Below are 24,729 nucleotides of genomic sequence, written 5' to 3'. Positions count from 1 at the left end.
TGAAATTGTTTTTAAATGAAAAAATAAAGATTTTATATCACCACAGTTGCAGCCACTGAATCCCCATTTTTTCTGATGTTCACAGTTGCAACCTTTGGACTCTGAAATCATTCCATTTCACAACAAAGAAGTCGCTGATGCCAAAGCATATGCAAAAAAGCTGAACACAGTCATATTGTCTGACAAGAAGGAGGAGGACAAGGATAAAGATGAGCAGCAGATTATTGATCTGGTAGGTTGTACGCACAAATTTGATGCACATGTATGACATCTGAATCCCATGACCTATTTGTCACCTCCTGGTGTGCTGTTCTACATTTAGCCGAGGTTAGCCCGTAAGGGTGGACGGTTCGAGCACCATCCTTTCCAAATGGTCTATATTGTGTTTTTGAGTGCAAGATATCTACAGGCAATCACCTTTATACTTGAGACAAAACAGAGCACTCTGTTTCATAACTATCTCTTACGTTTGTTCTGAAGTTTGAGTCATGCAGACCTTATAAATAAACTTTGACTTTGGATCATTTTGATAAAGTTTTAGATGTTCACATATAGTAAACCAATTCAGATTAAGAATTGAGAATTGGCAATGCTCCCTTTAAAATTACCAAAATAAAACAAACTGTTCATAAGGTGAATAGTTTTTATTCGGTGTCATAAAAAGGTCTACATGATTTTCATTTGCACCAAGATTTAAAAAAATCAGCCTGTTCTCTCTTGTGCTTCCCATCAGCCCATGAGTCTTTTTGTTGACCTCTTTTACGGCCCTGCTGGGGAGGCTCATATTTTAAGCAAACAGTCAGTACAGTAGGTCACAGTTGGATACAAAGCAGTAGTGCTAGGACTAAACATGCATGTAAACAATGTGCGGGTAGCGAAAAATGCTGCAGACTGCTGGGCTGCCAATCATTACGAAGTAGACAAAATCATTATGACTTTTCAATTTCCATCAGTTATGATTGTAGCTTCTTCGATACCGATTTAAAAACTACCTCCACCCATCCTCCACCCTTCTGGTGTATAAAGAAAAAAAAATCAGACACCTACTGTGTGTGTGCGTAGCTGTTCTGCCATAACCCCACTCTGTGCAAACAGCTCTTGTAGTCACTTGATACCACTTTGACAGTTCAAAACTTTAGTTTGTGCCAAAACTAGGAGTTAGGCAAACATTAGTTTGATAAGTTTTTAAAAAATCCTTATGCTTTGATTTGTGGGGAATGATTGAGGCCAATGAGAGAATTAAAAAACCAACTTTGACACTATCAGCTGCAGTGTACAAGGTGGTGTGTAATGATGCACAGTCAAAATCAAAGGCCTGTAAAGTGTTCTATAGGTTTCTTGTGTTATTCCTAGAGTCAAACCGACAGCCAATAACTTCAACACCCCGCTTCCCACACGCACCTCCAACTTGACCGTGATGAGCCAGATGGGGCCTCTTTCATCATTCCTCTGTTAATGTCACATTTATCCGTGAACCTACAACCCCTGTCCTTGACACCCCAGGAAAAAAAACTGCCCTAGTGATGTTACCAATGTTTGAGTCACCTTACAATTTAAAAAAATTTGTTGATAATTAATTCGTGTGCTGGTGGGTGGGCAACCTTCCATAAGATCCCAATTTTTTTCTTACTTATAGTTATGTTTTATGTAGTCAAAAGACACACACAGTGTAAAAAATAATCAAACAAACATGACTGCCCTGATACAGTCCAGGATCAGGGTTGAGTGAGTTAAAAAAGTATTCTCCCCCCTCCCCCGTAATTTCAGAGAGAAAACAACCAGAAACTGGGCCTGTGCGAAGCATTGTTGGAGATTGGAGCCTGGGACAATGCCAAGGCCATCTTGGATCGGTTACCGGAGCACTTTGCCGTGGTGCACAAGTCCATCTCACAAGCCTTGTGTGCTCTTGTACATCGAGTTATTGAACCGTTGTATGACAGGTATGCATTTTTATTAAGTTTCATGCATGAAATTGTATCACTGAAAGTATCACTTTTGTTTTATCTTTTTGTGTGTGGTTACTGTGAAGTGAAAATGGCTAATGAATATACAGTTTTGTTAAATAGATTTCAAATAGTAACTTGCACATTTTGTAGCAGTACCTCTCAGCAACTTCTCATTTTTTTAGCAATGACAATCGCCCGCTGCGCTTTGGGCCGGAAATCGGCCTCCGCGCGAGGGGTAATTTTTGGGCCGCTCGGAATCAGAAGTGACTCTCTTCTAAGTATAGTTACGGGAAAACTCCTGGATGAAAATAAATGAAACTCTGCAACCAACCAGAGGAAAGGTTAAACTAAGGACATGCCAGCGTACAATCCCGAACGATTTCTAGAACCGGAGATATTGTCGTGTTTGTGCAAATTTCCTCTGCGGTTCGAAAACTAAGCGGAGCTGCGGGTTGATCGCCGACCACACAAGCGCCCCACATGTCTTCTTTATTGCTGTAAAATTTCAGATCTCTGCGTTTAGTAGGTTTTCCGTATTAACTTAAAATTACCGTCTATCCATTGATAAAACACTAGATCTGGAAACTAGATCACGCATTCCAAACGCGAGGTGCATGCATGCAAGAGGCGCGGGATCGCTAGGCGGCATGTGATTGGCTGCCTATAACCAAATAGGTCACCGATGACTACATCGCGGGTTTTCCCGATATCGCTTTACTGAGTTTTAGAAGGGGTGATCGCGTAGCGGTAAAAACGATGTCACGCAATTCAACAAATTTCACTCAAATATCAGTCTTTAACACATTACACCCTAAGGGCCTGGACGGGAAGTCCATTGTTAGATCCTAAGCAAGGGGAAAGAACCCACCTCCCATGAATACTAGCCTTTAAAAAACACATTTTAAAAATACTAAACAAATTCCAAAAATCCTGAAAAAATAAAAGTTAAAAAGAAAACTGAATGTAGTTTCAGAAAAATATAACTTTATGTATGCGCAAACTGTTGGAAATGTTCTAACTTTAGTTCAATCGGGGTGTCCGACCCGTCACTCTCACTCTCAGCCTCGCGGTCGGGCCCTAGACCTAGATCTAAATTCTATAATTTCTCCGTCTGATCAATCGGAATCGCCCCAAACTCTTCCTACAACGTTTTCATCAAAATCTGAGCCATCTGATTTGTCACATGCTCGTTTTTGCTCAAATCCATCGTTATTTCTGTTTTCGAACTCAATTGTGTCGCTTTTCAACAAGTCGAGGCACCTTCGAAGTGTCGGTAACGCGATCGCACTTCGATCAGCTCTAATACTAACACTACTGGCCCGAAAAATTTCGTTTCGGTATCAAACGAAAGAAGAAACTTTTTGCTATACTGTGCAAATCAAAATCCCGGCCCCAGAGTCTCGTCAAGGCGAGACTTTCGTTTCTAAAGACGCTGGGTCGGCGCGGGCGGTTCCGGGCGAGTCAGGGTGGAGCGCGTAAGGGAATTCCCGGGCGATCCCGGGCGAGTTAGGGTGTAATGTGTTAAGATCCAAAGTAATAAAGACATCGAAAAAGTGATAGCAGAACTAGATTCTGCACTAAAAATCACATGGAGATGCCAAGTTTCATTCATATGCTCCAATTCATTACTGACTTATGAACAGTTTTTCCTCAAAATACATCAAAACATGTCCCACATTTTGGCGATTTTTTCCTATAGGAAGGTCCTCCAACATTTTGCAAACAAAAATCACAATAACTTTTTTATTTATCGATGGGTTTTTAAAATTTAAAAACCATAGTTCTTAGAATTTACTCTATTTTCATTTAAGTCCATTTTAAAGCAATTTGGATGAAAATTTAATTTTTCATTGTCATTGCTACATTTTTTCCCCCATCAGTAATCATGACCTGTAATTGTAATTGTATGACATGATGGCATGCTTTCTGCTTCCATTGTCAAATGACTTGTTATTGTATGATACATATATCATGCTTGCTGTGTCCATTTTCAGGTGACTTAAAATTGTATGATATGTATATCATATTTCGTCGGTCGCCTGATGAAATCGTGAATTCCACACGAAGCAAATTTTACAGGAGAGGGAAAAAACTGATTTTCTCCGTCATTTGGCGTCCAATATATAAACTAAATGGATAAATCTAATCATTTACCTTTTAGAAATAATACTGTAGTACATTTTTTGCCGTGCATGGTCATTTTTTCTAAAAAGTGTGGGATTCACGATTTTCATATTCGAATCTCGCTTGATGCTGTCGTGAATTCCACACAGGTATGGAATTCATGATTTCATCAGTAGGTTTTTGGGAACGCGGTGTTGTATTCACGGTTATTAGGCAGTGTGTTTTCTCTTATTTGAGGCCCTGGTATGTTTAAAAATATATGAAAGCACGAAATACTGTTATAAGAAAGATTTTAAAAGACCAATTTAAAACTGAGAATGAAATTACAGACTGAGTGAGGCAGAAAGCTATTCATTATTTTACCACTATAAACATCTCTCTCTCTTACATGAATGTGATATTGTATGTAATCTATGAAATCATACTCCTTCATTTGCATACTTTCTCTCTTTCTGTCCTTCTTTCTCCAATTGTATGTAAGTGTATTTCCTTTGGGGAGGGGGTGGTGGATGGGTTGAGAACTTGATTTATGTCAAAATTCTATACCCCCTGAATGACTGAATGATCATCTTTCATTATCTTACCCTTTTTGTCTCTCAGATCCTGAAAATTACTTTTTACCGTTTATAAGTAGAATGATACAGTGGTGGGGAACTGTTTGTTAAGCTTTTCTTGTCTCTGGACTTTAGAAGACTCTCCCACTCTTCGTTAGAGTTCAGTCTGAAAAGAATTTCTCCTTATGTATATCAGAGGCTTCATACTGCATTAACAGTTTGGTCTTCTCTTTGTCTACCCGACCTGACAGTTTTGTTAACTGCAATTTTGGCAAAACCGTGGAGGTTCGTTGCTATAATTATAAAAATTGCAGTTTTGAAAATGTATTTTATTTAAAGCCGCCGCTCAATGACGCCGTGCATACTTTCTACTTGCATATTAGTGTGGCCTCTAATAAGATTTTGTATTCAATTTCGGTGTTTGCTTTAGTGGAGAGGGCACCTACGGCATTAGAAATATATGCAATTTTGTGCTCAGCTGTATAATAATGAATATATTGTTATAACCTTCTATGCATTTGTCCATCAAGCAACTTGTGAATTCATTTGCAATCAAACAACATTGTGCCTTTTGTCATAAGTAATAGATGGCAACAAACGAAGTCGCATTGAAGATTATGTGCATATTTCTGTAACAAGAGCTGGATGAATTAATAGACAATGACAAAAGTACACCCTGAAGATTCAGGCAAATCATCACAAGGTCTTCTTGCCTTAGAGCAAAAGGTTTTATCCATTGCGTGCCCTTTCTTTGTCATGTTCTTTTCTGACATGTGAGATTCTCACTTAGTCTGGCTGACGCTGTCAAGACTCAAAACTCAGGCACAATTCACATTGATCTCTTTTTGACTCATAGATCGACATGTTCTTTTCATCTAGCACAAATTTAAGTAGCCTGACATGCAAGGCAGATTGTCCCTGACCAGTGCAGGCCGTTTCAAGATCCGACAGATTACAGAATCTGGGATCAAGATACAGTTTTCCAGAGCTTTGCTGGCAATAGTGAGTGGGAACCTTCAGAAGCATGTCCACAGATGGGAAACAGAAACTCCTTGGCTTGCACGTCCCTTGTGGATTGTTTGGTGGTGCAGCTGGGCTGCGCTCTTCGAAAGCACTCTTTACAAAGTTCTGGAGGATCCAGGTTGTCATCAACAAGTGCCTGAGGAAGATCCTCAGGATCAGATGAACAGAGTCACCAATGAGGAAGCAATGACCAGAACATTTTCAGACAGAAGAAAGCAGTGGAGATGGATTGGACTGAGCATACCATTTGGAAATCAGGCAGCTACATAACAAAAACGTTTTAATTTTGAGTCAACAGTTTAAACGATCAAGGGAAAACCATGTGGAACCTGTAGAAAAGTCGCAGAGAATGATGAACAGGAAAGTGGAAAGACATTTGAAAAACATAAAAAAGTTAGCCCAGGGTAGGGAATAGTGGAAAGTGTTTGTCCGTATGGGGTGAGCCAGGTGATGATGAAACTGGCATGGGCTCCTCTAGAGCAGTTTACTATGGGTGAGCCCGGTCATAGATATAAATCCTGCAAACTTTGATCTTCTGGTCATTCTGTTTCAGATAATAAACCCAAGTGTGCATCTTTCAGCTTGGTGTATCGCCTTTGCTTAAATTGTACTTTTTTGTGTTGAGAATACCATTTACATAGGACTTTCTGCCTCCCCGTTCAAAGTCCAAACAAAGACAAAGATAGTTGTTCAGATAGTTGTTCTGGCGTTGTCTTTTACTAGTGAGTAGTCCATTGATTTGGTTGAGCAATCATATCTGGGTTTCAGTTCATTAGTTTTTTAATATCGTCCTATCTCTTGATTTGTATTGCTTATTGCTGCCCCCCCCCCCTCTCTCTCTCTCTCTCTCTCTCTCTCTCTCTCTCTCTCTCTCTCTCTCTCTCTCTTCTTCTTCTTCTTCTTTTTCTTCTCTTACTCTCTCGGACGTTAAAAAAGCACCTTTGATCTGTTCCAACGCATCGTGTACTTTGAATGATACTTTTTCTTAATTAAAGTCTGGTTCTTCTACTATTTCCGTGCTGTATTTTCTGTAGCTTTCTTTGATGCCCAAAATGGTTCACATTGCTTGGCTTCTCAAAATTCCTTTTCTTGTTAGATAACTCTGATGTCAAATCAAAGATCTTTCAATGTCAAACAAGTTTGGGTTGTGATACAACACAGAAATATACTTGTAATTTATACTTGACTACGTCAATTTTTAGATTTTTAAATTAATTAATTAATTAATTTTTTTTGCAAACGATCAGAATTGTATAACCACTACTAGAAGGGCACACACATTACATATTCGAATTTGATAGTCGTCATGAAACAATACCCGTCTTGCATCTAGGAAATACACATTTTAATTATGTGATAGAGAGGTTTTCTCGCAAAACACATACAGTCGACATCATAAATTATAATCTTTGGCCTGGAAACCCTGAATACTGACCGACCATTATGTTTGCTCAACGCAGTCGCCCATATTTCAATGGTCTAAAGAGGCGTTCACGGCGCCAACGGTCAGCCCCGCGAGTCATAAACCGACTGATGAGATCGTGAATTCCACACAGGTGTGGGATTCACGGTTTCATCAGGCGACTTTTGGGGCACGGTGTTTATTCACGATTTTCTTATTACGTCAGATTACACGTTTGAGTTGAGATAATTGAAAAATTGTTTTACAGGGACATGTATCTCACCGAGTACTATCAAAAAATGCAAAAAAACTATTTTAGAAAATTTGTGGAATTCACGGTTTTATCAGGCGACCGACGATTTGCTAACTTTTACCATTTTCAGATGTTTTGTAATTGTATAATGCATATATCATCATGCTTGCTTTCTGTTTTTCCATTCTTAGAAACACAGGGCTGACCGCCACTCTGGCCAAGAAGCGAGACAAGCGCGAGCAGGGTCAGTGTGAGTGCAGCCGGGCACACAGCTTCAAGGAGGTGTTCCACTCCGCTCTGCCCATGCTCTCCTACTTGGGCCCGCATGCAGCCAGCGACCCCATCCTCATGGTGAAGATTATACGACTGGCCAAGACTTTCATGAACAAGGTAGGACTACTGCTGTAAATCTCATTCTTCTTTTCTTTCTGTCAAGTGTCAGATCTGAAACAGATATCGGCTTTCGGGGTTCCCCTTTCATTTCTTTGATCAGATGCTCAAACCCCAATCTTCATTATCCTTGTTTTTTTCCCCATCAATGATCTATTCTAGTTTTTTATGGAAGTTGTTCTTGGTCTATCTCTGCCTCCTTTGCCTTCTTTTCCATGCAGGGGATTGTTAAGAACATATGAAAAACTAGCTTTCTGTTTTTAAACAAGATAATAGTGGTGCATTCTCCTTTCTCATGGTGGACCATACTAATGGCCAAGACTCAAATGAAGAGGTGTTAACACTGAGCTAAACGTTTCATGTTTTGCCAATATGCCAATATAGATTTATGACAGGAGATTTTTTTGAAAATAAGGAAAACTAAATGTTTTTAACTTATTTAGAATCAAGAATATAGGTGTTTTCTCTATTCTCATGGTATCAATATGCAGTGATATGAGAGGCTTATACTTTTGTGAATAAGTTGTGACCACAGGACAGGAGGTCATCACTCCAACAGGGATTTATGTTAAATGGTTTTATATGTGTAAAAAAACTCCCAACATTTTCCCTGCACTAAATGACCATTATCAAATCTATGTTCTTCTCTGTTCTCAAAACTAAAAACGGATCTAATTGGTTCTTGTTTTGTCCCCAGAGACATTCAGGGGGCATTGGGCCGGAGGACGATGTCGCTTACTACGGCTTCCTGAATGTGTTGGAGGAAGTTCTCCTGCCCTCCCTGGCCCTCCTCCCTGGGAACTGTGCCATGGGGGAAGAGCTGTGGAATCTGCTCAAGCTTTATCCGTATGAGATCAGGTGAGAGTCAGCAATTATCTACTCAGATGGTTTTTCGGGTGAGAGAGATTGTGAGCTGGCTTCCGTACTAGCAAGTGAATTCCTCTGTCTATTTTGATTCTCTTTGATTCTCACTAAGGTTTATGCTATGTTTTAGTGTGTCCAATTGGCTGTATGACTTTTTTTATGCTTTGAGCAAAAGTTTTTCTTGGTTTCCATGATATGGAAGTGAAAGTGATGGTTCTAGGTTTTTCTACTTCAAAATGTTTTTTGTTGGCAGAGCTGTAAGGGTTACGTATATGGTGCACTGGGCTGCGCATTATTGCGACGTGTAAGATATATCTGTCGAGCCGTGAAGAGGTTAAAACAGCACAAATCATCTGCAAGTATTTATGAAATAAAATTATTGTCTGGTGTATACTAGATGTTACATTATTTTCATTATTGTGTTGTGTCACAAGAGAAAGTCTGACAAGCTTTTTAACTAAATTGTCTGAAATAGGTATCGGCTTTATGGCACGTGGAAAAATGAAAGCTATTTCCAGCACCCGATCCTGATCCGAGCTAGAGCTGACTGTCTGGAGAGGGCCAAGTACATCATGAAGTGAGTGTGCACAACTGCTTTTTTTTTTTCCCCATTATTTTTCTCTTCTGATATTCTTCATTCCTTTATTCTATCCAACAAGGTTTTTGGGGGGGGGATGTACGATATTTTGTCCATGTTTGAGGATTAAGGAACGTCCATGTATATTCCTACTGAAGTGAAGGACACCACTATTAGATTGTACCTCTTTAGTTTCCATTTGTTTGTCTATTACTGTAGTTTCTCTCTTTAACGTTGAAATTTATGGCACATTTATGCCATTTTATAACGTGTGATAGGATGTTTTATCAGGAATGAAATGATAGAACTTATTTAGATCAAGTTCTAGATCATGACACAAATATACCATGTTGAGGATATGTCTTTCAATGAAGAATGCAATCAAGTAAACCTGTGAGTGGAAGAAATAACTTGGAAAATCATCTATAACAAGAATTGCAGAGCAAGTATAGATACCTATGTCAAAGAAATGCCTTTACCAGTATCTCAAGAAGTGAAGTGACCATTTAGTTTCATGTACAGTTTTCTTATTATGGTCCAAAGTTTGTTCTAGCCTTGTCCTTAATATTTCAGGCGTTTGTCGAAAGAGACTGTGAAGCCTTCTGGGAGACAATTGGGAAAACTCAGTCACAACAACCCTGGCATTGTTTTTGAATACGTAAGTAGCAGTCTTGGAAAAAAATACAAGAAATAGTTCTTTGTTGTTCAGGTTGAATGTTGCATTGACTGCATGTGTTTAGGTAAACTGAATATTTTTGTTGTTTTTGGTTTTGAAGAAAATATGATGTCAAGTTCTGTCATTGTCATCTTTTCAGGTGGTTGAAAGTCGCAACTGGGTCATTTTATCCGTAAAGCGCTTCGATTCTTTCTGTTAGAAGATAGATAATAAAGAAAATATGAGATTTTTGTGTTTTCTTTTTTTTAAAAAATAGGTTAATTTTTTTTATCACAATGTGAATACTGTATGGTACCAAAATGATGTGCGTACATTGAGTCTTTTCAAGTTCTTTTTGTTTTGCCATGAATAAGCTTTGTTCAGATGAAATCATTGTCTTTTTGATGAGTTTGTAGATTTGTTGTAGGAAGACACACATTTATGTGAAATTGTTACAAAATATTTTCTTGATTTCATACTCATAGCAAATCTGTATTTCTCCCAGGTGCTGAATCAAATTCAACGCTATGACAACTTGATTGGCCCTGTTGTGGATGCCCTCAAGTATTTGACATCAATGTCTTATGATATGCTGACCTGTATCCTTTTTGCCTTGCCAGCTTTGTTATCATAGTTGTTGTCTATATATAGGTTTATAAATGGGCTGAAATATTTGGGAAATTTACTTCTGAGAGTAGGCGCTATGTATTATTTCATGAACAGGCTTAGATTTGTGGATACTATATATTCTTTAAAAAGGGGATACTATGTATTTCCTAGGGGTTTTGTTGTTTTTACATGTCAGATTGTGAGTACTAGTACTTTCTAATTTAGTGCGTTAGGAAAGTATAATCTCTAATTTCACATATAAAAAAAGAAGAGAAAAACAAATTGCAAAGGTTGTAACAGTGTTGTTTTTCCCTTAATCCAAGTGCAGTCTGCATTATTGAGGCTATTGCAAATCCCGAAAAAGACAGGATGAAGACGGATAACATGAACATTTCCATGTGGCTTCAGAGTGAGTCTGTTATACCTTCTGTGTGAAGAATGTGTCTTGTGGGATAAAATGTGTGATTTTAATTTTGAGCTATAGTTTTCTGGTGTTCAGATAATATTGTGAATATCATGTGATTTGTTAAAAACATTTTTTTTGGAGTAAATGGATTAGTGTAGATTATAAAACAATATAGAAGGTAAAAGGAAATGTTGATAAGTATGGCCCAAAGATGATTCTGATTCTTAAATTAGAACATTGTCAAAATGCAGAATAGTCTACTTGTATAAAGAATCATCCAGTTTTCTCTGCCTACTATTGTGATACCTTTAACTACTTCCTATTAGCAAAGATGTTTTATGACTGATGTTTAGCAGAGTAACAGAAGTACCTTTGGGGGGGGGGGGGGTGAAACCAGTCTTGTGTTTACTTTGAATGCAATGTTTGAGTGGAGTTGTGGAAATATCGTTAGCCTGTGGTTATAATTTTACTTATGGTGTGCCCTTTGTCTCTAGTTGATATTTAATTGTTGTTTCATGGAATATGAGGTGTTGTGTCTTTTATAGTATAGATTGTGAAGTGCATAGAGCTTGCTGTTGTGTGGGGATTTGCACTATACAAATGCTATCTATTATTATTATGTGATCCATATAGATAACTGCGTTGTGGAATAACTCGTTGCTTTTTGCTTTCAGGTCTGGCCTCATTTGCCGGAGCAATCTGCCGCAAGTATCAGGTAGAGCTGACTGGCATCTTGCAGTATGTGGCCAATCAGTTGAAAGCTGGCAAGAGGTGAGGACACTAGTTCTGTGACTTCTTGAGTTTTTTGTTTTTAAAAAAACAAATGCAGATGTTTTGTTCCTGGAGTGAACATTTCTCTCACCCTTTTTATTTAAGAAAAATGAGAGTTGTTGTATTTCAATGTTTTATCTGATTGTAGTGAGAGCTTACCATAGTGCTTTAGGTATGATCTCATAGTCTGTCTTTATTTTCAGTTCTGTTCTTGTTTATGAATGGTTGAAAGGTTCTTGTATTTTTTCTTTCCTGTTCCTTTTGTCCTTATGCAGTCTTTCAAAACATTTTTTCTCATCCCATTGTGTTGTAGCTGCAAAACTCTTACTAAATAAAAAAAAAGACTAAAATAGTACGCACCCAATGTGGCTGAGAGAGGTGGGTTTTTTTGGTTTGTCTTGCACTTTCTGTGCTTAAAAAAAAACTAAATATTGATCTGCTTCTCTTGACTCAGACAAATAATGTGGACGATTTGGCAGGTGCTCTAGTGCGGTTCACTCTTTTTTTCCAATCAATTATCTTTCATTTCCATAGTCTCCTCTTTTGTTTCTCTGTATGTTGTTCTCTAGTAACACTTCTAATCTTCTGTGCTTATATGACCTATTTTTGTTGCATGTGCTGTAAAATCTAACTAAAACGAAACTCAAACATATAACAACTAAATGTTCTCCCACAGTACTGACTTGCTCCTGCTGAGAGAGGTGGTTCAGAAGATGGCCGGTATTGAGATCTCTGAGGAGATTACCGACGACCAGCTGGATGCAATGGCCGGTGGAGAGCTCGTCAGACAGGAGGGTTCTTGCATTTGTTTACGAGTTTTGTTACTATGGGTGGTTGGAAGTCACAGCAAATGGGTCTTACTGTTGTTGCACCTTTTGGTGTTTTGCTTATACTTTGCTCCCAACTACGGCTTTTATTTTCACTGCTTCAATTTGACTCGCGTCTGACGAGGGAATGGACTTTACCTCACAAGATCTTGTTTTAGCAGCAGATCAAGGGAGTTGGAAAAGGGCCAGTCTATTTCCAGTTGATCATAAACAAAAACACAGCTGTTAGATATACACAAACACCCCCCCCCCCCATATATGCGCATATTAGATGCCTACACTCACAAACAGAACCATGGTTACACACCCATTATATGAATTAACAATTTTCATTGATAATAATGTTTATGTTGCAATCTGCCTCTCTCACTTTCCTCAGGGCAGCAACTTCTCCCAAGTGCGCAACACGAAGAAGTCGTCAACGCGCCTGAAGGACACACTGCTGGAGCATGACCTTGCCCTGTCTCTGTGTCTCCTCATGGCCCAGCAGCGAGACAGCACCGTGTTTGCTGAGGACGCCAACAAGCATCTCAAGCTGGTGGGGAAGCTTTACGACCAGGTCTGTTGTTGGTTTACAATTTTTTTATTTCACATTGTAACGAGATCAAGAATAACTGGTAAACTTGGAGAACCTGACCCCACCCCATTTTGTCTCATTCCCTCTGTTGTTTCTGTCTTTCTTTCTTACTTTTCCCTATACTGAATTGCTGCTATTGTGTCGTTGTTTTAAGTTTGACCGAGAACCTTACTATGTTTACCTTTTTGAAAACAGCAAATGTTGTCTTTGCTCTGAATGCAACTTTTTGGTTTTTTTTATTCCAGTGTCAAGACACCCTTGTCCAGTTTGGGAGCTTCTTGTCCATGCAGCTGAGTACGGAGGAGTTTGTGAAGCGACTGCCGGCTGTGGACGTCTTGCTGTCTACGTTTCATATACCACACTCGGCAGCTTTCTTCCTCTCACGGCCACTCTATGCACATGCTATCAATGTAAGGATGCCTCTTTTCTTGTGTGGTTTTGATGAGAATTAAGTTCTTAAGGATTTGTTTCCGGTGATTTGTAACAGAGATTTGTTTGTGTTGTCCTAATGATATATCGTTATTATTGTTTAAAAAGTTATTGACTCAATGTGAAAAGCATATTTTCTTGCAATAGTGCTGATATTTTTTGTTGCTTTTTTATCATGCTAGAACTGACACTTACCTCATAAATCAAGAGTCATTTGTTTGTAATTTTCAAAGTACCTCTATCAGGCTGTGTGAGAAATTCTATATTTTGTTCTTATGTACATGACAAAAGTTACTTGAAAAAATGTGTAGGGTTCAGTACTTGCTTCATTACTTAGGAACATTGCTTTCATAATAATTGTTTCTTTTTGATCCCCTTTTTTCATCCATAATATAGCCAAATACAGAAACTAAACAATTACAAAATGTCCTTGAGAATTAAAGATGAGTGCTTTTCCCAGCAGGCTGCTTTCAAACGAGGAAGAAATGACATTATTATAAAGATTACATTTGTGAACACCATGCATCAAGCCTGCTGGTAAGAACAACTATACTTTTAAATATGATACATAAGCACTGAGAAGTGTGCAACCGCTGCGCTGAAGAAGTAGTTACCCAACATGTTTCTTTCAAATGAGGAAAGTTATATTGGTAGCAAATTTCATTTATGACTGAGCTATGTTGGGCCTGCTGCTAGTGAAAATAAGCGTACCTGCAAATATGACAACATTGACACTGGGTAAATATGTGACCAATGTTACAGGTCAAGTATGACGAACTGAAAAAGTCTGAGAAGGCAGAGAAAGCCAAGTCCAAGACCAAGTCTGACAGCAAGGTCAGTAAAGAACTTTTTTCTTTCTTCTCCCTTCTGCAATGTGTTCTCAACATTCTTTATACCTTGTTCAACACCTGAAGATGTGCTGTTTAAGGGCTGTTAAAAAGAGCTTAACTCACTGACGCTGTATCCTGAGACATTCTAGGGACTGGCCGATGACCCTCTGACGCCGGATCCAGTGACCCCCCACGGGACCAGCTTTATAATTTTTTCACACTTTTCGTAATCCCGAGAGCGCCTCAGGGATTCGTCATCAGCGCTAGTGCATCCATTTGTTTCGTTTTGTGCAAAGTTTTGCGGAAATAGGGGTAGGACTTATTTTAGTGCGAACTTTTAGGTGATATCACTCTGGATAACTTACAAGCGTCAGTTTTGGGGAAAATAGCTGCCCCTATGCTGACTTAGAGAGAATGTGTACGCAGCAAAACTAGCAACATTTTAAATGTTTTCAATGAGTCTAGTTTGTCGGAAAATGAACTTGGCGATCCTAATGATCCAGAATTTGTGCCCGAGAGGCGCAAAAGGCCTGATAGTGATATTTCTGTTAGTAAAGGTGTGACTTAGTGTAAGTAGATCTGGTGTGAGTAAAGGGAAGGGTAAAGCTTCTAAAAAGTTCTTGAGAAAACCAAAATTCATGTGCTTTTTACAAATTCAAAGTATAAAAGATACAGCTTTCAAATTTGTTTTATTTGAAAGAACACAAATTTCTCTTACTTTTGTTAAAAGGTCAGAGCAATTGAACAATTTTGAGTAAAGTTATGATTTTTAAAAATATCCATGAAAAAACCTGTCTTCAGGGTTTGTGTGCCTCGCGAGACCTCAGTCTTCAGTGAGTTAAACTTTGTTATTCATACAGATTTTACAGTTCGGTGACCCTTATCCTAAACTTTTAAAGGGCAGGCAACAACATGTATACTATGAAATTTAGAAATGTGTCTTTCTGATTTGTGTTTGATGGTTCAAATGCGCTGCCACATTGCCTTTGGTGTGCTCCAGGTTGGACAGCTGCTATGTCCTTAAAGAGTCAACACTTTTTATTTTGGATGTACTATAAAGCTTGTTTTTTTCGATGTCTCATGAATAACTTGCCGAACCCTGATTATTTTTAGCAGCTGACAGTCCTTGTCTCCTCATTTTGGATTAGTTTTCTTAGTATTAAATCTTACATAATTCTTCTATAGTAGCAGAACCTAGTTTCTATATTCGATATTGATTGTTGCAATTGCTTTGATAAAAAATAACCCAAACAAATAAAGTTCATTGACTATGTGTGAAGTAATCTCAGGTTCAAATTGAAATTATATTTTCAAAATTTATTTTAGTATGTAAGTGTTACAGACTTGTACTTTCCACCTGTAAATTCTAAGCTCCCCTCCCTTCAGCAGTTACAGTAAGCCAGGACTGTCTTTGTCTTTTCAGATCCAGTTTTATATTGATGCCTCTGAGGAAGTAATGCATCCTATTGTGGAGGCTATTCAACCAGTATTCTCTTCAAAGATCTGGGATGACTTAACGTGAGTAGAGTCAGAGACAAGTTGCCTTCAAAAAGGGAACTTTCCATTATGTATTTTTTCTTCATCTGTATTGTCAATGAAATGTGGACGGCAGTCTTTACTTTTAACAGATATTTTTTAATTCTGATAATGCTTTTTCCTAAATGATTAACAAAAATGATGACGACTGTGGAACGTTTATGTTTTAATTTCACAAAAGTGTTAATTTGATTTGTTCTGTGTGTTTGAATTTTTATTAATGGAGATGGATGATGATAGCAATGTTGACGATGATTATCATGATGGTAATGATGCATGTATTATCCCCAGACCTCAGTTCAGTATCATGTGATAATGGTTCATTGGTGGTTGATGATGATGATTGTGTAAAGGTGATGATAATGAAATGATGGTGCTGATAATGATGATGATAATGATGATTTAAGTGATAATGTTGATGATTTCAACTCTCTTTGCTTCCCCAGGCCTCAGTTCTACATCACATTCTGGTCGCTGTCCATGTATGACTTGTATGTGCCCACTGCTGCCTACCAGAAGCAGATACAGCTGCAACAGAGCCAGATCAAGGCTATTGATGACAACAGAGATATGGTGAGTGGGTGAAAGGGAGGAAGAAGAGGGTGGGCAGGGAGAAAGCATTAATTGAGAGATATGCTAATAAGTTGAGAGATATGCTAATAAGTTGGAGGGAGGGAGTGTGTGGAGAAAATGAAGAGGGAGGAATATGCTAGTGAGTGGGAGGGAGGGATGCAGAGAGAGTGTTGGAACAGCATCAAGTGGAAGATATGATGAGTGAGAAAAAGATGGAGGGAGGGAGAGAGATTTAATAAAGAGAGTGCTGAGATAGTGTAGAGTAAGAGATATGGTGAGTGAGAAAGGGAGGGGGATGGAGGGGAAGAGAGAGGTAGGGAAGAAAAAAGCAGATTGAGAGATATGGTGAGTGAGACAAATGGAGGAAGCGAGGAAGAGAGAAAGGACAGCGAGTGTCAAGATAACTTAGCTTGAGAGATGTGAGTGAAAGGGAGGAAGAGAGACGAGAAGAGAGAAAGCAGAAATTTTGAGTTGCATTCACAATTTCAGGAGATTTTGGTGAACTGTTTTATCTTGTGATTCACAATTTCTTTACCAAAGTGAATTGTTTCACATTGTCCTGAGGAAAAGATGTAAGGTTATAGATTTCAGTAATGCTGGTGAGGAGAATTTCATGTAAAGATATTTTACTCATTCATCGCTTTTATGGGATTTCTAAGGCAAGGGGCTATAGAATTCTTTTCATTGTTATCATCCTGCTTTGTCCCGCGGCATATTGACTATTATGTCATGGTTTTTATTCCGGATATTCCAACAAGCATCAGATGTTACAGACATTACTGGTGAGTTAAAAATTTTTCTCTTATTGAAATGTTGCAGCCATCCAACAAGAAAAAGAAAGAGGTGGACAGATGTAATATTCTGATCGACAAACTGGAGGACGAGATGAAGAAACAGGCGGAGCACGTGGCCAGGGTCAAGGCAAGGCTGGAGGAGGAGAAGGAACTCTGGTTTCCAACTGGTGGGTGTTGGAATAGTTGTAAATGTTTTACAGCCCCTTTGATACTATTTAGATCACTCATAAAGCTGGCTGCTTCGGCCCGGCCTGTCAGGGCCAATAAGAGTGGGATACTGTGTCTTAGCAGACAGGTGGTTAAATGACTCAATAAAATACCCCCCGCCCCCCATCCTCACAATGGAATCAAACTCAAAGTCACATCATCTATGGACATATTTTTAAAAATGTTGTGAAAATGTATTTTCTTTATAAATGCCTCAGCAGCTGAAAGTTACGATAAGTTTTAGCTTCACAAAAGGAGTTCAACCTTTGTCTCTTTATTACTAATGTGATTGCTCTGTTTAAGCTGTTGTTATTAATTTTTTTGTTATGTGTTCTGCTGCAGGCACCCTGAAGTCAGAGATGACCACCAACCTGCTCCAGTACTGCCTGTTCCCTCGGTGCTGCTTCACCGCCAGCGACGCCGTCTACTGTGGACATTTCATCAAAGTCTTGCACGAGCTGAAGACGCCAAATTTCTCCACCTTAATCACATACGACAGGGTGCGCTATAATTTCTCTTTTTAGGGTATTTGTTGGATTGTTTTTGTCATGTGTGTCTGTATTTGTGTGTACATTTTTCCCTTTTGTAAAAGAAACAAATTCTTTTTAAGTAGAGAAAGTGGGTGCTTCAGTGGAATGAAGATACAGTCAAACCTGTGTAAGACGGCCACCCATTGTCAAGGAGAAAAGTGGCCGCATAAGACAGGTGGCCGTCTTAGGCAGGACTGATCAAGATAAAGAAAACAAACCATTCCCATCTGAGGCCCCAATCGAAAGTAGCCCCATTGTTGTTGTCTTTGTTGGTGTTGTTGCTGTTGGTTTGTATTTCGTTTGTAATTTTTATTTTGTCACTGATTTTGCACAATGGTGGCAATAAAACGAAATGTATCAGACAAGGAAGACCGAGTGCCATGTTAAAACAAACACATGGGTCGCCACCACTCGGAGAACGAGGGACGCTTCTGTAACAAGTTCATGTTGACGTCCTTTGTTACTTTGTTACAGACTGGGTAAACAGTAACCACTCATCTCACATACGATTTGTGTAGGAGTTCTGGGCGGGGCTTATGGGTTATGAGGGATCACACGCTAACTCACCTGCAGCTGAAAATTGGTAGCTATTGGTCAACAGTGGGAGGGGCCTACGCAACATGATCGGTTGGAGGGACTACCTAACAACAACGACAGGGGATTGAATTATGACGGCTCGCCCACAACGCCAGGGGCCAATGCACAATTTATGACAAAACGTAATGGATTCACTAAGGTGACCGTCTTAGACAGGTTTTATTGCTTAGTATTATAGGGGTTGTGTGTTAAATTTTTGTGGCCGCGGCCGCGTTGGACAGGTGCCCGTTTTACACAGTTAAATTATATAGAAAAAATGCAAGGGGGGAAATGGAAAGTGGCCGTTTGTACAGGTGGCCGTCTTATAGAGGTGGCCGTCAGGGCAGGTTTGACTGTACTTGTTTCACTTCTCGTTTTATTTTGTGTCCTTTTTGTAAACTTATGTTTCCAGCTCTTTATTAAACATTATTTTTAGTGCATTGTACTCTTTCGTTGCAACAGTTTTGCAGGGTTTTTCTAGAGACGGCGCTGAAGACATTTCATTATTGTTTTCGTAATTATGCTAATTTTTATTGTTATAAATGTAATTTTCCCCCCCCCCATTTAGATTGGAGATTTTTAGATTTTCTCTTTCTTCTGTTTATTTTGCTGGCATTGATGAGTAAATTCATTTTGTGTAGACTGAATTTCTTTTTCTCCCAAATTCTCACTGGACTTGTGTGTTTTCATGTCATTAATTTACCATTTTGCTGGTGGTTGGCAGGTGTTGTGGTGTGGTTTTTCTACTCATTTCGTATCAAACATGTATCATATTCATCTCTCCTTTTATTTCTTTTTTAATTACTCTCCAGTAACACCTTTAATTTTTGGCACTTATATGACCTAATTGTGTTGCAAATGCTGTAACGCTCGCTAAGACTAAAAAAAAAAATTTTCATTTTATGTGAACAGGTGTTTAATGACATCACGTATACTGTGACGAGCTGCACAGAGAATGAGGCTCACCGCTACGGCCGGTTCCTCTGTAGTGCTCTGGAGACCATCATGAGGTGGCACAGCAGTCCAGCCATCTATGAGGAGGTAACTTGTCAGTCGTGAATCTGTTTAAGTCCTCTTGTTGCTGGTTTAATTTGCTGTTCATTTCTTCCTATGGTGAAGTGGGAAACACTTGGAGTACCTGGGGGGGGGGGGGGGGGGGGAATATGCTGCTGGCAGGTCCTACTAATTCCTTCCCCTTTGTCATATGTTTTGTTTCTTTTTTTTTCCTGCACTAAATGGCTCTTATTGCATATGTATGTGAAAACTGTTTAATTTTTGGGTTGTCCTTATCTGTACCTCGTAATGATTGATATGTGTATGTGTGTGCAAAGAATAAGGAAAGCCAAGTAAAAGCGGAAAATGTTTACGACTTAAATGTCCCGTTCAAAAAACATAAAACTTCATTTCTCAAAACTGTAAAAGAGGGTGGTTGGAGTACACCATTGGTAGTTCCTTTTTTTTTTCTCTCTCTTCTATGTTGTTTCTATCTTGCTTTTGTCGTCTACTGAATGATTGCTTTTGTGTCTCTCTGCTTACCTTTGACTCAAGCTTCCACTGACACGTTTGTTTCCTCTTTTCTCCTCCAGGAGTGCTACAACTTCCCAGGCTTCCTGACCGTGTTCCGCAAGGGCACCGACTTGACCAACAAGATGGACAGACTGGACTACGAGAACTACAGACACGTGTGTCACAAGTGGCACTTCAGGCTCACAAAGGTTTGTTTTTTTGTGGTGTGGTTTGAAGGGCCTGTGTTTTGAGGTCTGCTATGTTTGGACTGGGGGTATTTGAGACGTGTGTCACAAGAGACACTTTAGGCACACTAAGTTCCTCTTGCGGTATGCTGCTATGTTCTGTGGTCTACTATATTTTGTTTAATGGAATGCTATGTTTTGTGGCCTGTTATGATTTCTGTCATATTTTGTGGCTTTCTATATTTAAACTAAGAGAAGTACAGACACATGTTGCGAATATCTCCCTAGGCTTACTGAGCTCTGTTTTTTTAATGGTACTGTATTAGTTTGGGGGAACACAGCTCAAAATTGTACTTTGCCTGCTTGCAGATGTCTTTGGCAGTATGTCTGTTATGATAATAGATAGCATTTGTATAGTGCAAATTCCCGCTCAACAGCAAACTCTATGCTCTTTACAATCTATGTTATTACTCCAGCAGACCTGATAGCATTCTGAAAGAATCTCAACTTCCTGGGAAGCTTACAATGTAAGCTGCGCGCTAAAACACTCACCTACTGACAAGATATTTTGCTGACTATAGCTGGGTACTCATTTCCACCTGGGTGAAGTTAGTAAATTTCATGGAAAGTGGCTTTCCCAAGGACACAACCTCTGGCCTGTCTGTATCATTGGCTGAAAGCTGGAGATTACTGTGTTCAAAGTGGCTGTTTTGGGAAAAAAGAAATTTGATGGCAAGATGTAAATAGATCTTCATGTTTGCCGACTATCGTCTGAAATCCAACAATCGCGACCCGACTAGCGACCCGGCCGATGCTATTGCCAGGCCCACCTTCAACATTATCATTTAAATCATCAGGTGGGCCTAGCAATAGCATCGGCCGGGTCGCAAACGCAGACGTCGGCAGTCGCCACGTAAACAAAAGTGCAGACAAAGCCGACCTGAGAAAAAAGGGGTGCTGGTCAATGGTGCGTAGTGCGAGGCCTGGCCTATTGCCAGCACCCCTTTTTTCTCAGGTCGGCTTTGTCTGCACTTTTGTTTTCGTGGCGACTGCCGACGTCTGCGTTTTCGACATAATTGTCGCAACCTGAGTAGAAATACAAATATGAAAAAGGACGACGATGTAAATTAGCTCTACTTTCAATTTTGTGCTCTAGTGGCCATTTTGAATTTCGTCTGTTGACCGATTGTTTGGATGTGGATTCATTCAAGGCCTACTCACTTGTTCTACTAGATCTAGATTTATATAGATCACTATAGACCTCTCTGGAGGATTCATATTCCAATTTTATTGTGTCAAACCCTATTTTAGGTTGTGCTGTAGTGTTAATGTTGATAAAAGAGCATTTCATCAGGTGCGTTAATCATTAGACTCTGCTGATTCCCTCTTTCGGATGCGGATTTCGTTAAAGGCGTATTCCTATTCACTTGTTCTACTAGATCTAGATTGATCTAGTTTACTAAATGGTAGAAGCGGGCATGAGAAGAGCCGAGTACTCGTTTCTTGCGAGAAATGCCCTTCCCGTCGCTGCCTGGCCACTAAACTGCTGGCTGGTACCGAGAAGTGATATCGCTCGTTGGCTTGACACGAGTAACGAAGAGAGTGAGAGGTGTTGACGGAAAGAGCGGCACAGCCAGTGAGAAATTACACGCAGACAGTGTTACCCATCATCGTGCATCCTGTGTCTGAAACTGAAAGGGAGGGGAGAGGGTGACGAGGCAGGTGGGGCTCAGGCCAAGCCAAGAACCTTACTGTATAAGGTGTGCGCAGAATTTTCAGACAATCTAGTTGAGGCTCACGTGCAGGTCTATGTCAACAGGTAATAATTGGACACTGATGCAATGGCAAAAAAATGAGGCTGATTGCTTTGATATTTACAGATATGATGGAATGTCATTTAAATGCCTCAATGTTACTGACAAAATGTTTTATGGTACCTTTTATTTTTTTTAACGGAAAATTCAGAGTTTTGTTTTTTCTGTCTTTTCAGTCTGTCATCACGTGTCTGGAGTCAAAGAATTACAGCCAGATCCGGAACTCCCTTATTGTCTTGACCAAAGTAATTATGATAAAATTGTTCTTGTGGTTTGGTTTTGGTGTGTGTGTGTGTGTGTGTGTGTGTTTGTGTATGCACGTGTGCACCCATGTGTGCGCGTGCCCGCATGTGGAAAAGCCTAATATAGTCTGCTTTTCCGTAGCTGTTTCAGTCGTAAGATATGTATATATTTACGCAAGTTTAGGCCGAGTAGAGCAAGTCAAAAATGTTTGTCCATTATAAAAACAATCTAAACTTCTTTTTGTTTCTCAAGAATCTGTCGCCACCTTATTATTGAAAACATAGAGCAGAGGAAGTGACAAACATTGTTTGACAGAATGTAACTTTGTTTTAATGGAATGCGCTCAGAATTTTCAATGATTTTATTTTCCAGATTTTGCCACACTTCCCCCGCATGACCCAGATTGGGATGGCTATTGAGAGACGTGTGGACAAGCTCAGTAAGGAGGAGAAGGACAAGAGACCAGACATTTACGCTTTGGCTATCGGGTGAGTTGATGTGTCGTCCCATATCCTGGGCATGGCTTGCAGTCTGTGGGTATGTTTTTAGAATTTACTTATTATTATTGTGTTATGATTTGGCATTTGTCACAATAATTCTTAATTTTTTTTCTGGAATGAAAGTTTTGATGATCCCATGGATGTGGTTCACTGTTTAAGTCTGAATGCCTTACTTGTAAAGGGAAAAATAGGAGAATCCAAGAATGAGCAGTATGCCAATTGTGGGTTGAGATGTGTTGTTCTGGAAATCTTATTCTGAATAAATTATCTTTTCATTATATCTCTGTTTACTATTATTCTTTTGGTTTCTTCTATTTTAGAAATGTTTTTTGCTTTATGACATTGTCTGCAAATATTCTGTTAGTTTCTTTTACTAGAGAAAGATTTTCTTTCATTATTCGATTGTTTGCAGATACTCTGGGCAACTGAAGAGTAAAAAGGTGGTGTGGGTCCAAGAGACAGACTTCCATATCAAAGAGGTATGTACATGTATTTCTCGAGGGACTAAAAATGTCTTGACATGATTCTGATCCCAGATTCTGAATTGGTATTATGGTAGTTGATATGATACAGCCAGGCTGATGACTGAACACTAGTTTTGACAAGAGCTGTGCTGAAATTAAAAGAAATGGAGCCTACCATATTCAAAGTTCCAGACAACGGTGGAAAATATTGCTTTGTTTGATTTTGTGGTGCAAATTAGTTTTCCCACTCCTGTTCTATTATATCGTGAAAGATGTTATAATGGAAGTTCAAAGTGGCATTTCTGAAGGACTGTCTTTCAAAGAAATCGAGAGCTCTTCAGCTAGATATTGGAAAAGACGTCAAATGATATTTGAGGATGTTGACGTGCTTCTTTTCATGTTTGTTTTGCTGCAGTTAAGGTTTACTTTGCAGGCATGGGACGATAAAAATTTGTCTTTTCATGATTCTAAATTGGTACTTTAGCTTGCTCCGTTTCAGTGGTTGGAAGTTACCAGTATTTGGTATTGGTTCTTTACTTTCCTAGTGCTGTTCCTGTGTTTCTTACTTTTTCTCTTCAGGAAGTGGCTATTAACACACCAATGATCATTTCTGTTCTGAAAGTAAGGTCTTTCCTAGCACTGAAAGACATTTATCATGTCAATGTGTTTCTCTTGAATTCAAACTTGAACTGTGCTTTCCTGCCTTAAGTGTCCACAATGATATCAATGTTTCTCTCTTTACTGAAACACAAAGCTCTTTTCTGACACCAGATGAGAGCTAATATATTAACATCTCTGACTAAAAAGCGTGCTCTGATCTTGTTGTTTTCTACGACTCTTCCTCTAGCCCAAGAAGCCTGCATCCAGCGCGGCTCAGCAACAGGCACAGCAGCAGAAACAAGCGGAGTCAGCGTCCTCTGGTGCCTCAGGGAAAAAGGGAGACGGAGACGGTGAGAATATTGGGATGTTGAGTTATTTAAAACTGTGCTTGACATTATTGAACCCACATCTATGTTGTGTTTAAATCTAGAGTTTTAATTTTTTTTTTAATGTTCACATCATTCATTGTTTGATTAATTCTTTTTTTCCCCTAGAAACCCAGCTTGCTGTGAAATAATTTTTTAAAGTGTACTTCAATTACATGAACATTTTCTTGGGTCTTGTATGAGTTCAATTTTTTGCAGGAAGAGCCAAAGACATTAAGCAGGAGTCTGGAGGGAAAGAGGACAAGAAAGACAGAGGACAAAGTGGGGATGTGGAGAGAAAAGAAAAGAAGGAGAGAGGGGCTGAGAAGAAGGAGTCCAAGGAGAAGAAAGATGCCAAGCGTTCCAGCGGTGTTAATGAGAGCAATGGAGTGAGGTGAGTGGAGGCTTGTCGTGTTTAGTTATGTGTGGGCGATTGATGTGTGTCACTGGTTGGTCCTACTTCTTTACTCTCCCTCTGTTGTTTCTGTCTGTTGTGTTAATGTGCTTCTCTTTATTTCCGTAGACCTGCCAAATATTTCAATATAATTGGAGCTCTTTCTTTTTCTTTTGCCTGTAGAAGAACCTTGATCGGAGTTGCA

General features: G+C 39.3%; 1 protein-coding gene across 1 annotated transcript in view; it reads left to right on the top strand.

Annotated features, from left to right (window-relative positions):
- LOC101860889 (THO complex subunit 2) overlaps window positions 1-24,729 on the top strand; it is a gene marked incomplete in the record, with an annotated part of 53,250 nt that overhangs the window by 11,524 nt on the left and 16,997 nt on the right. The window contains 24 exon segments of the mRNA XM_013081778.2: window positions 86-232; window positions 1,768-1,940; window positions 7,494-7,692; window positions 8,390-8,550; window positions 9,032-9,133; window positions 9,707-9,791; window positions 10,294-10,387; window positions 10,726-10,806; window positions 11,478-11,574; window positions 12,251-12,369; window positions 12,782-12,960; window positions 13,224-13,388; window positions 14,170-14,241; window positions 15,661-15,755; window positions 16,220-16,346; window positions 17,166-17,307; window positions 17,690-17,847; window positions 19,366-19,494; window positions 20,040-20,168; window positions 22,135-22,203; window positions 22,574-22,689; window positions 23,114-23,180; window positions 24,013-24,115; window positions 24,350-24,524. Of these exon segments, the coding sequence (XP_012937232.1) occupies window positions 86-232; window positions 1,768-1,940; window positions 7,494-7,692; window positions 8,390-8,550; window positions 9,032-9,133; window positions 9,707-9,791; window positions 10,294-10,387; window positions 10,726-10,806; window positions 11,478-11,574; window positions 12,251-12,369; window positions 12,782-12,960; window positions 13,224-13,388; window positions 14,170-14,241; window positions 15,661-15,755; window positions 16,220-16,346; window positions 17,166-17,307; window positions 17,690-17,847; window positions 19,366-19,494; window positions 20,040-20,168; window positions 22,135-22,203; window positions 22,574-22,689; window positions 23,114-23,180; window positions 24,013-24,115; window positions 24,350-24,524 (2,984 nt within the window).

The sequence above is a fragment of the Aplysia californica genome, unplaced genomic scaffold (assembly GCF_000002075.1).
Source record: "Aplysia californica isolate F4 #8 unplaced genomic scaffold, AplCal3.0 scaffold00145, whole genome shotgun sequence".
NCBI classification, from domain to species: domain Eukaryota; kingdom Metazoa; phylum Mollusca; class Gastropoda; order Aplysiida; family Aplysiidae; genus Aplysia; species Aplysia californica.
This window is presented reverse-complemented; position numbering and strand designations above follow the sequence as displayed.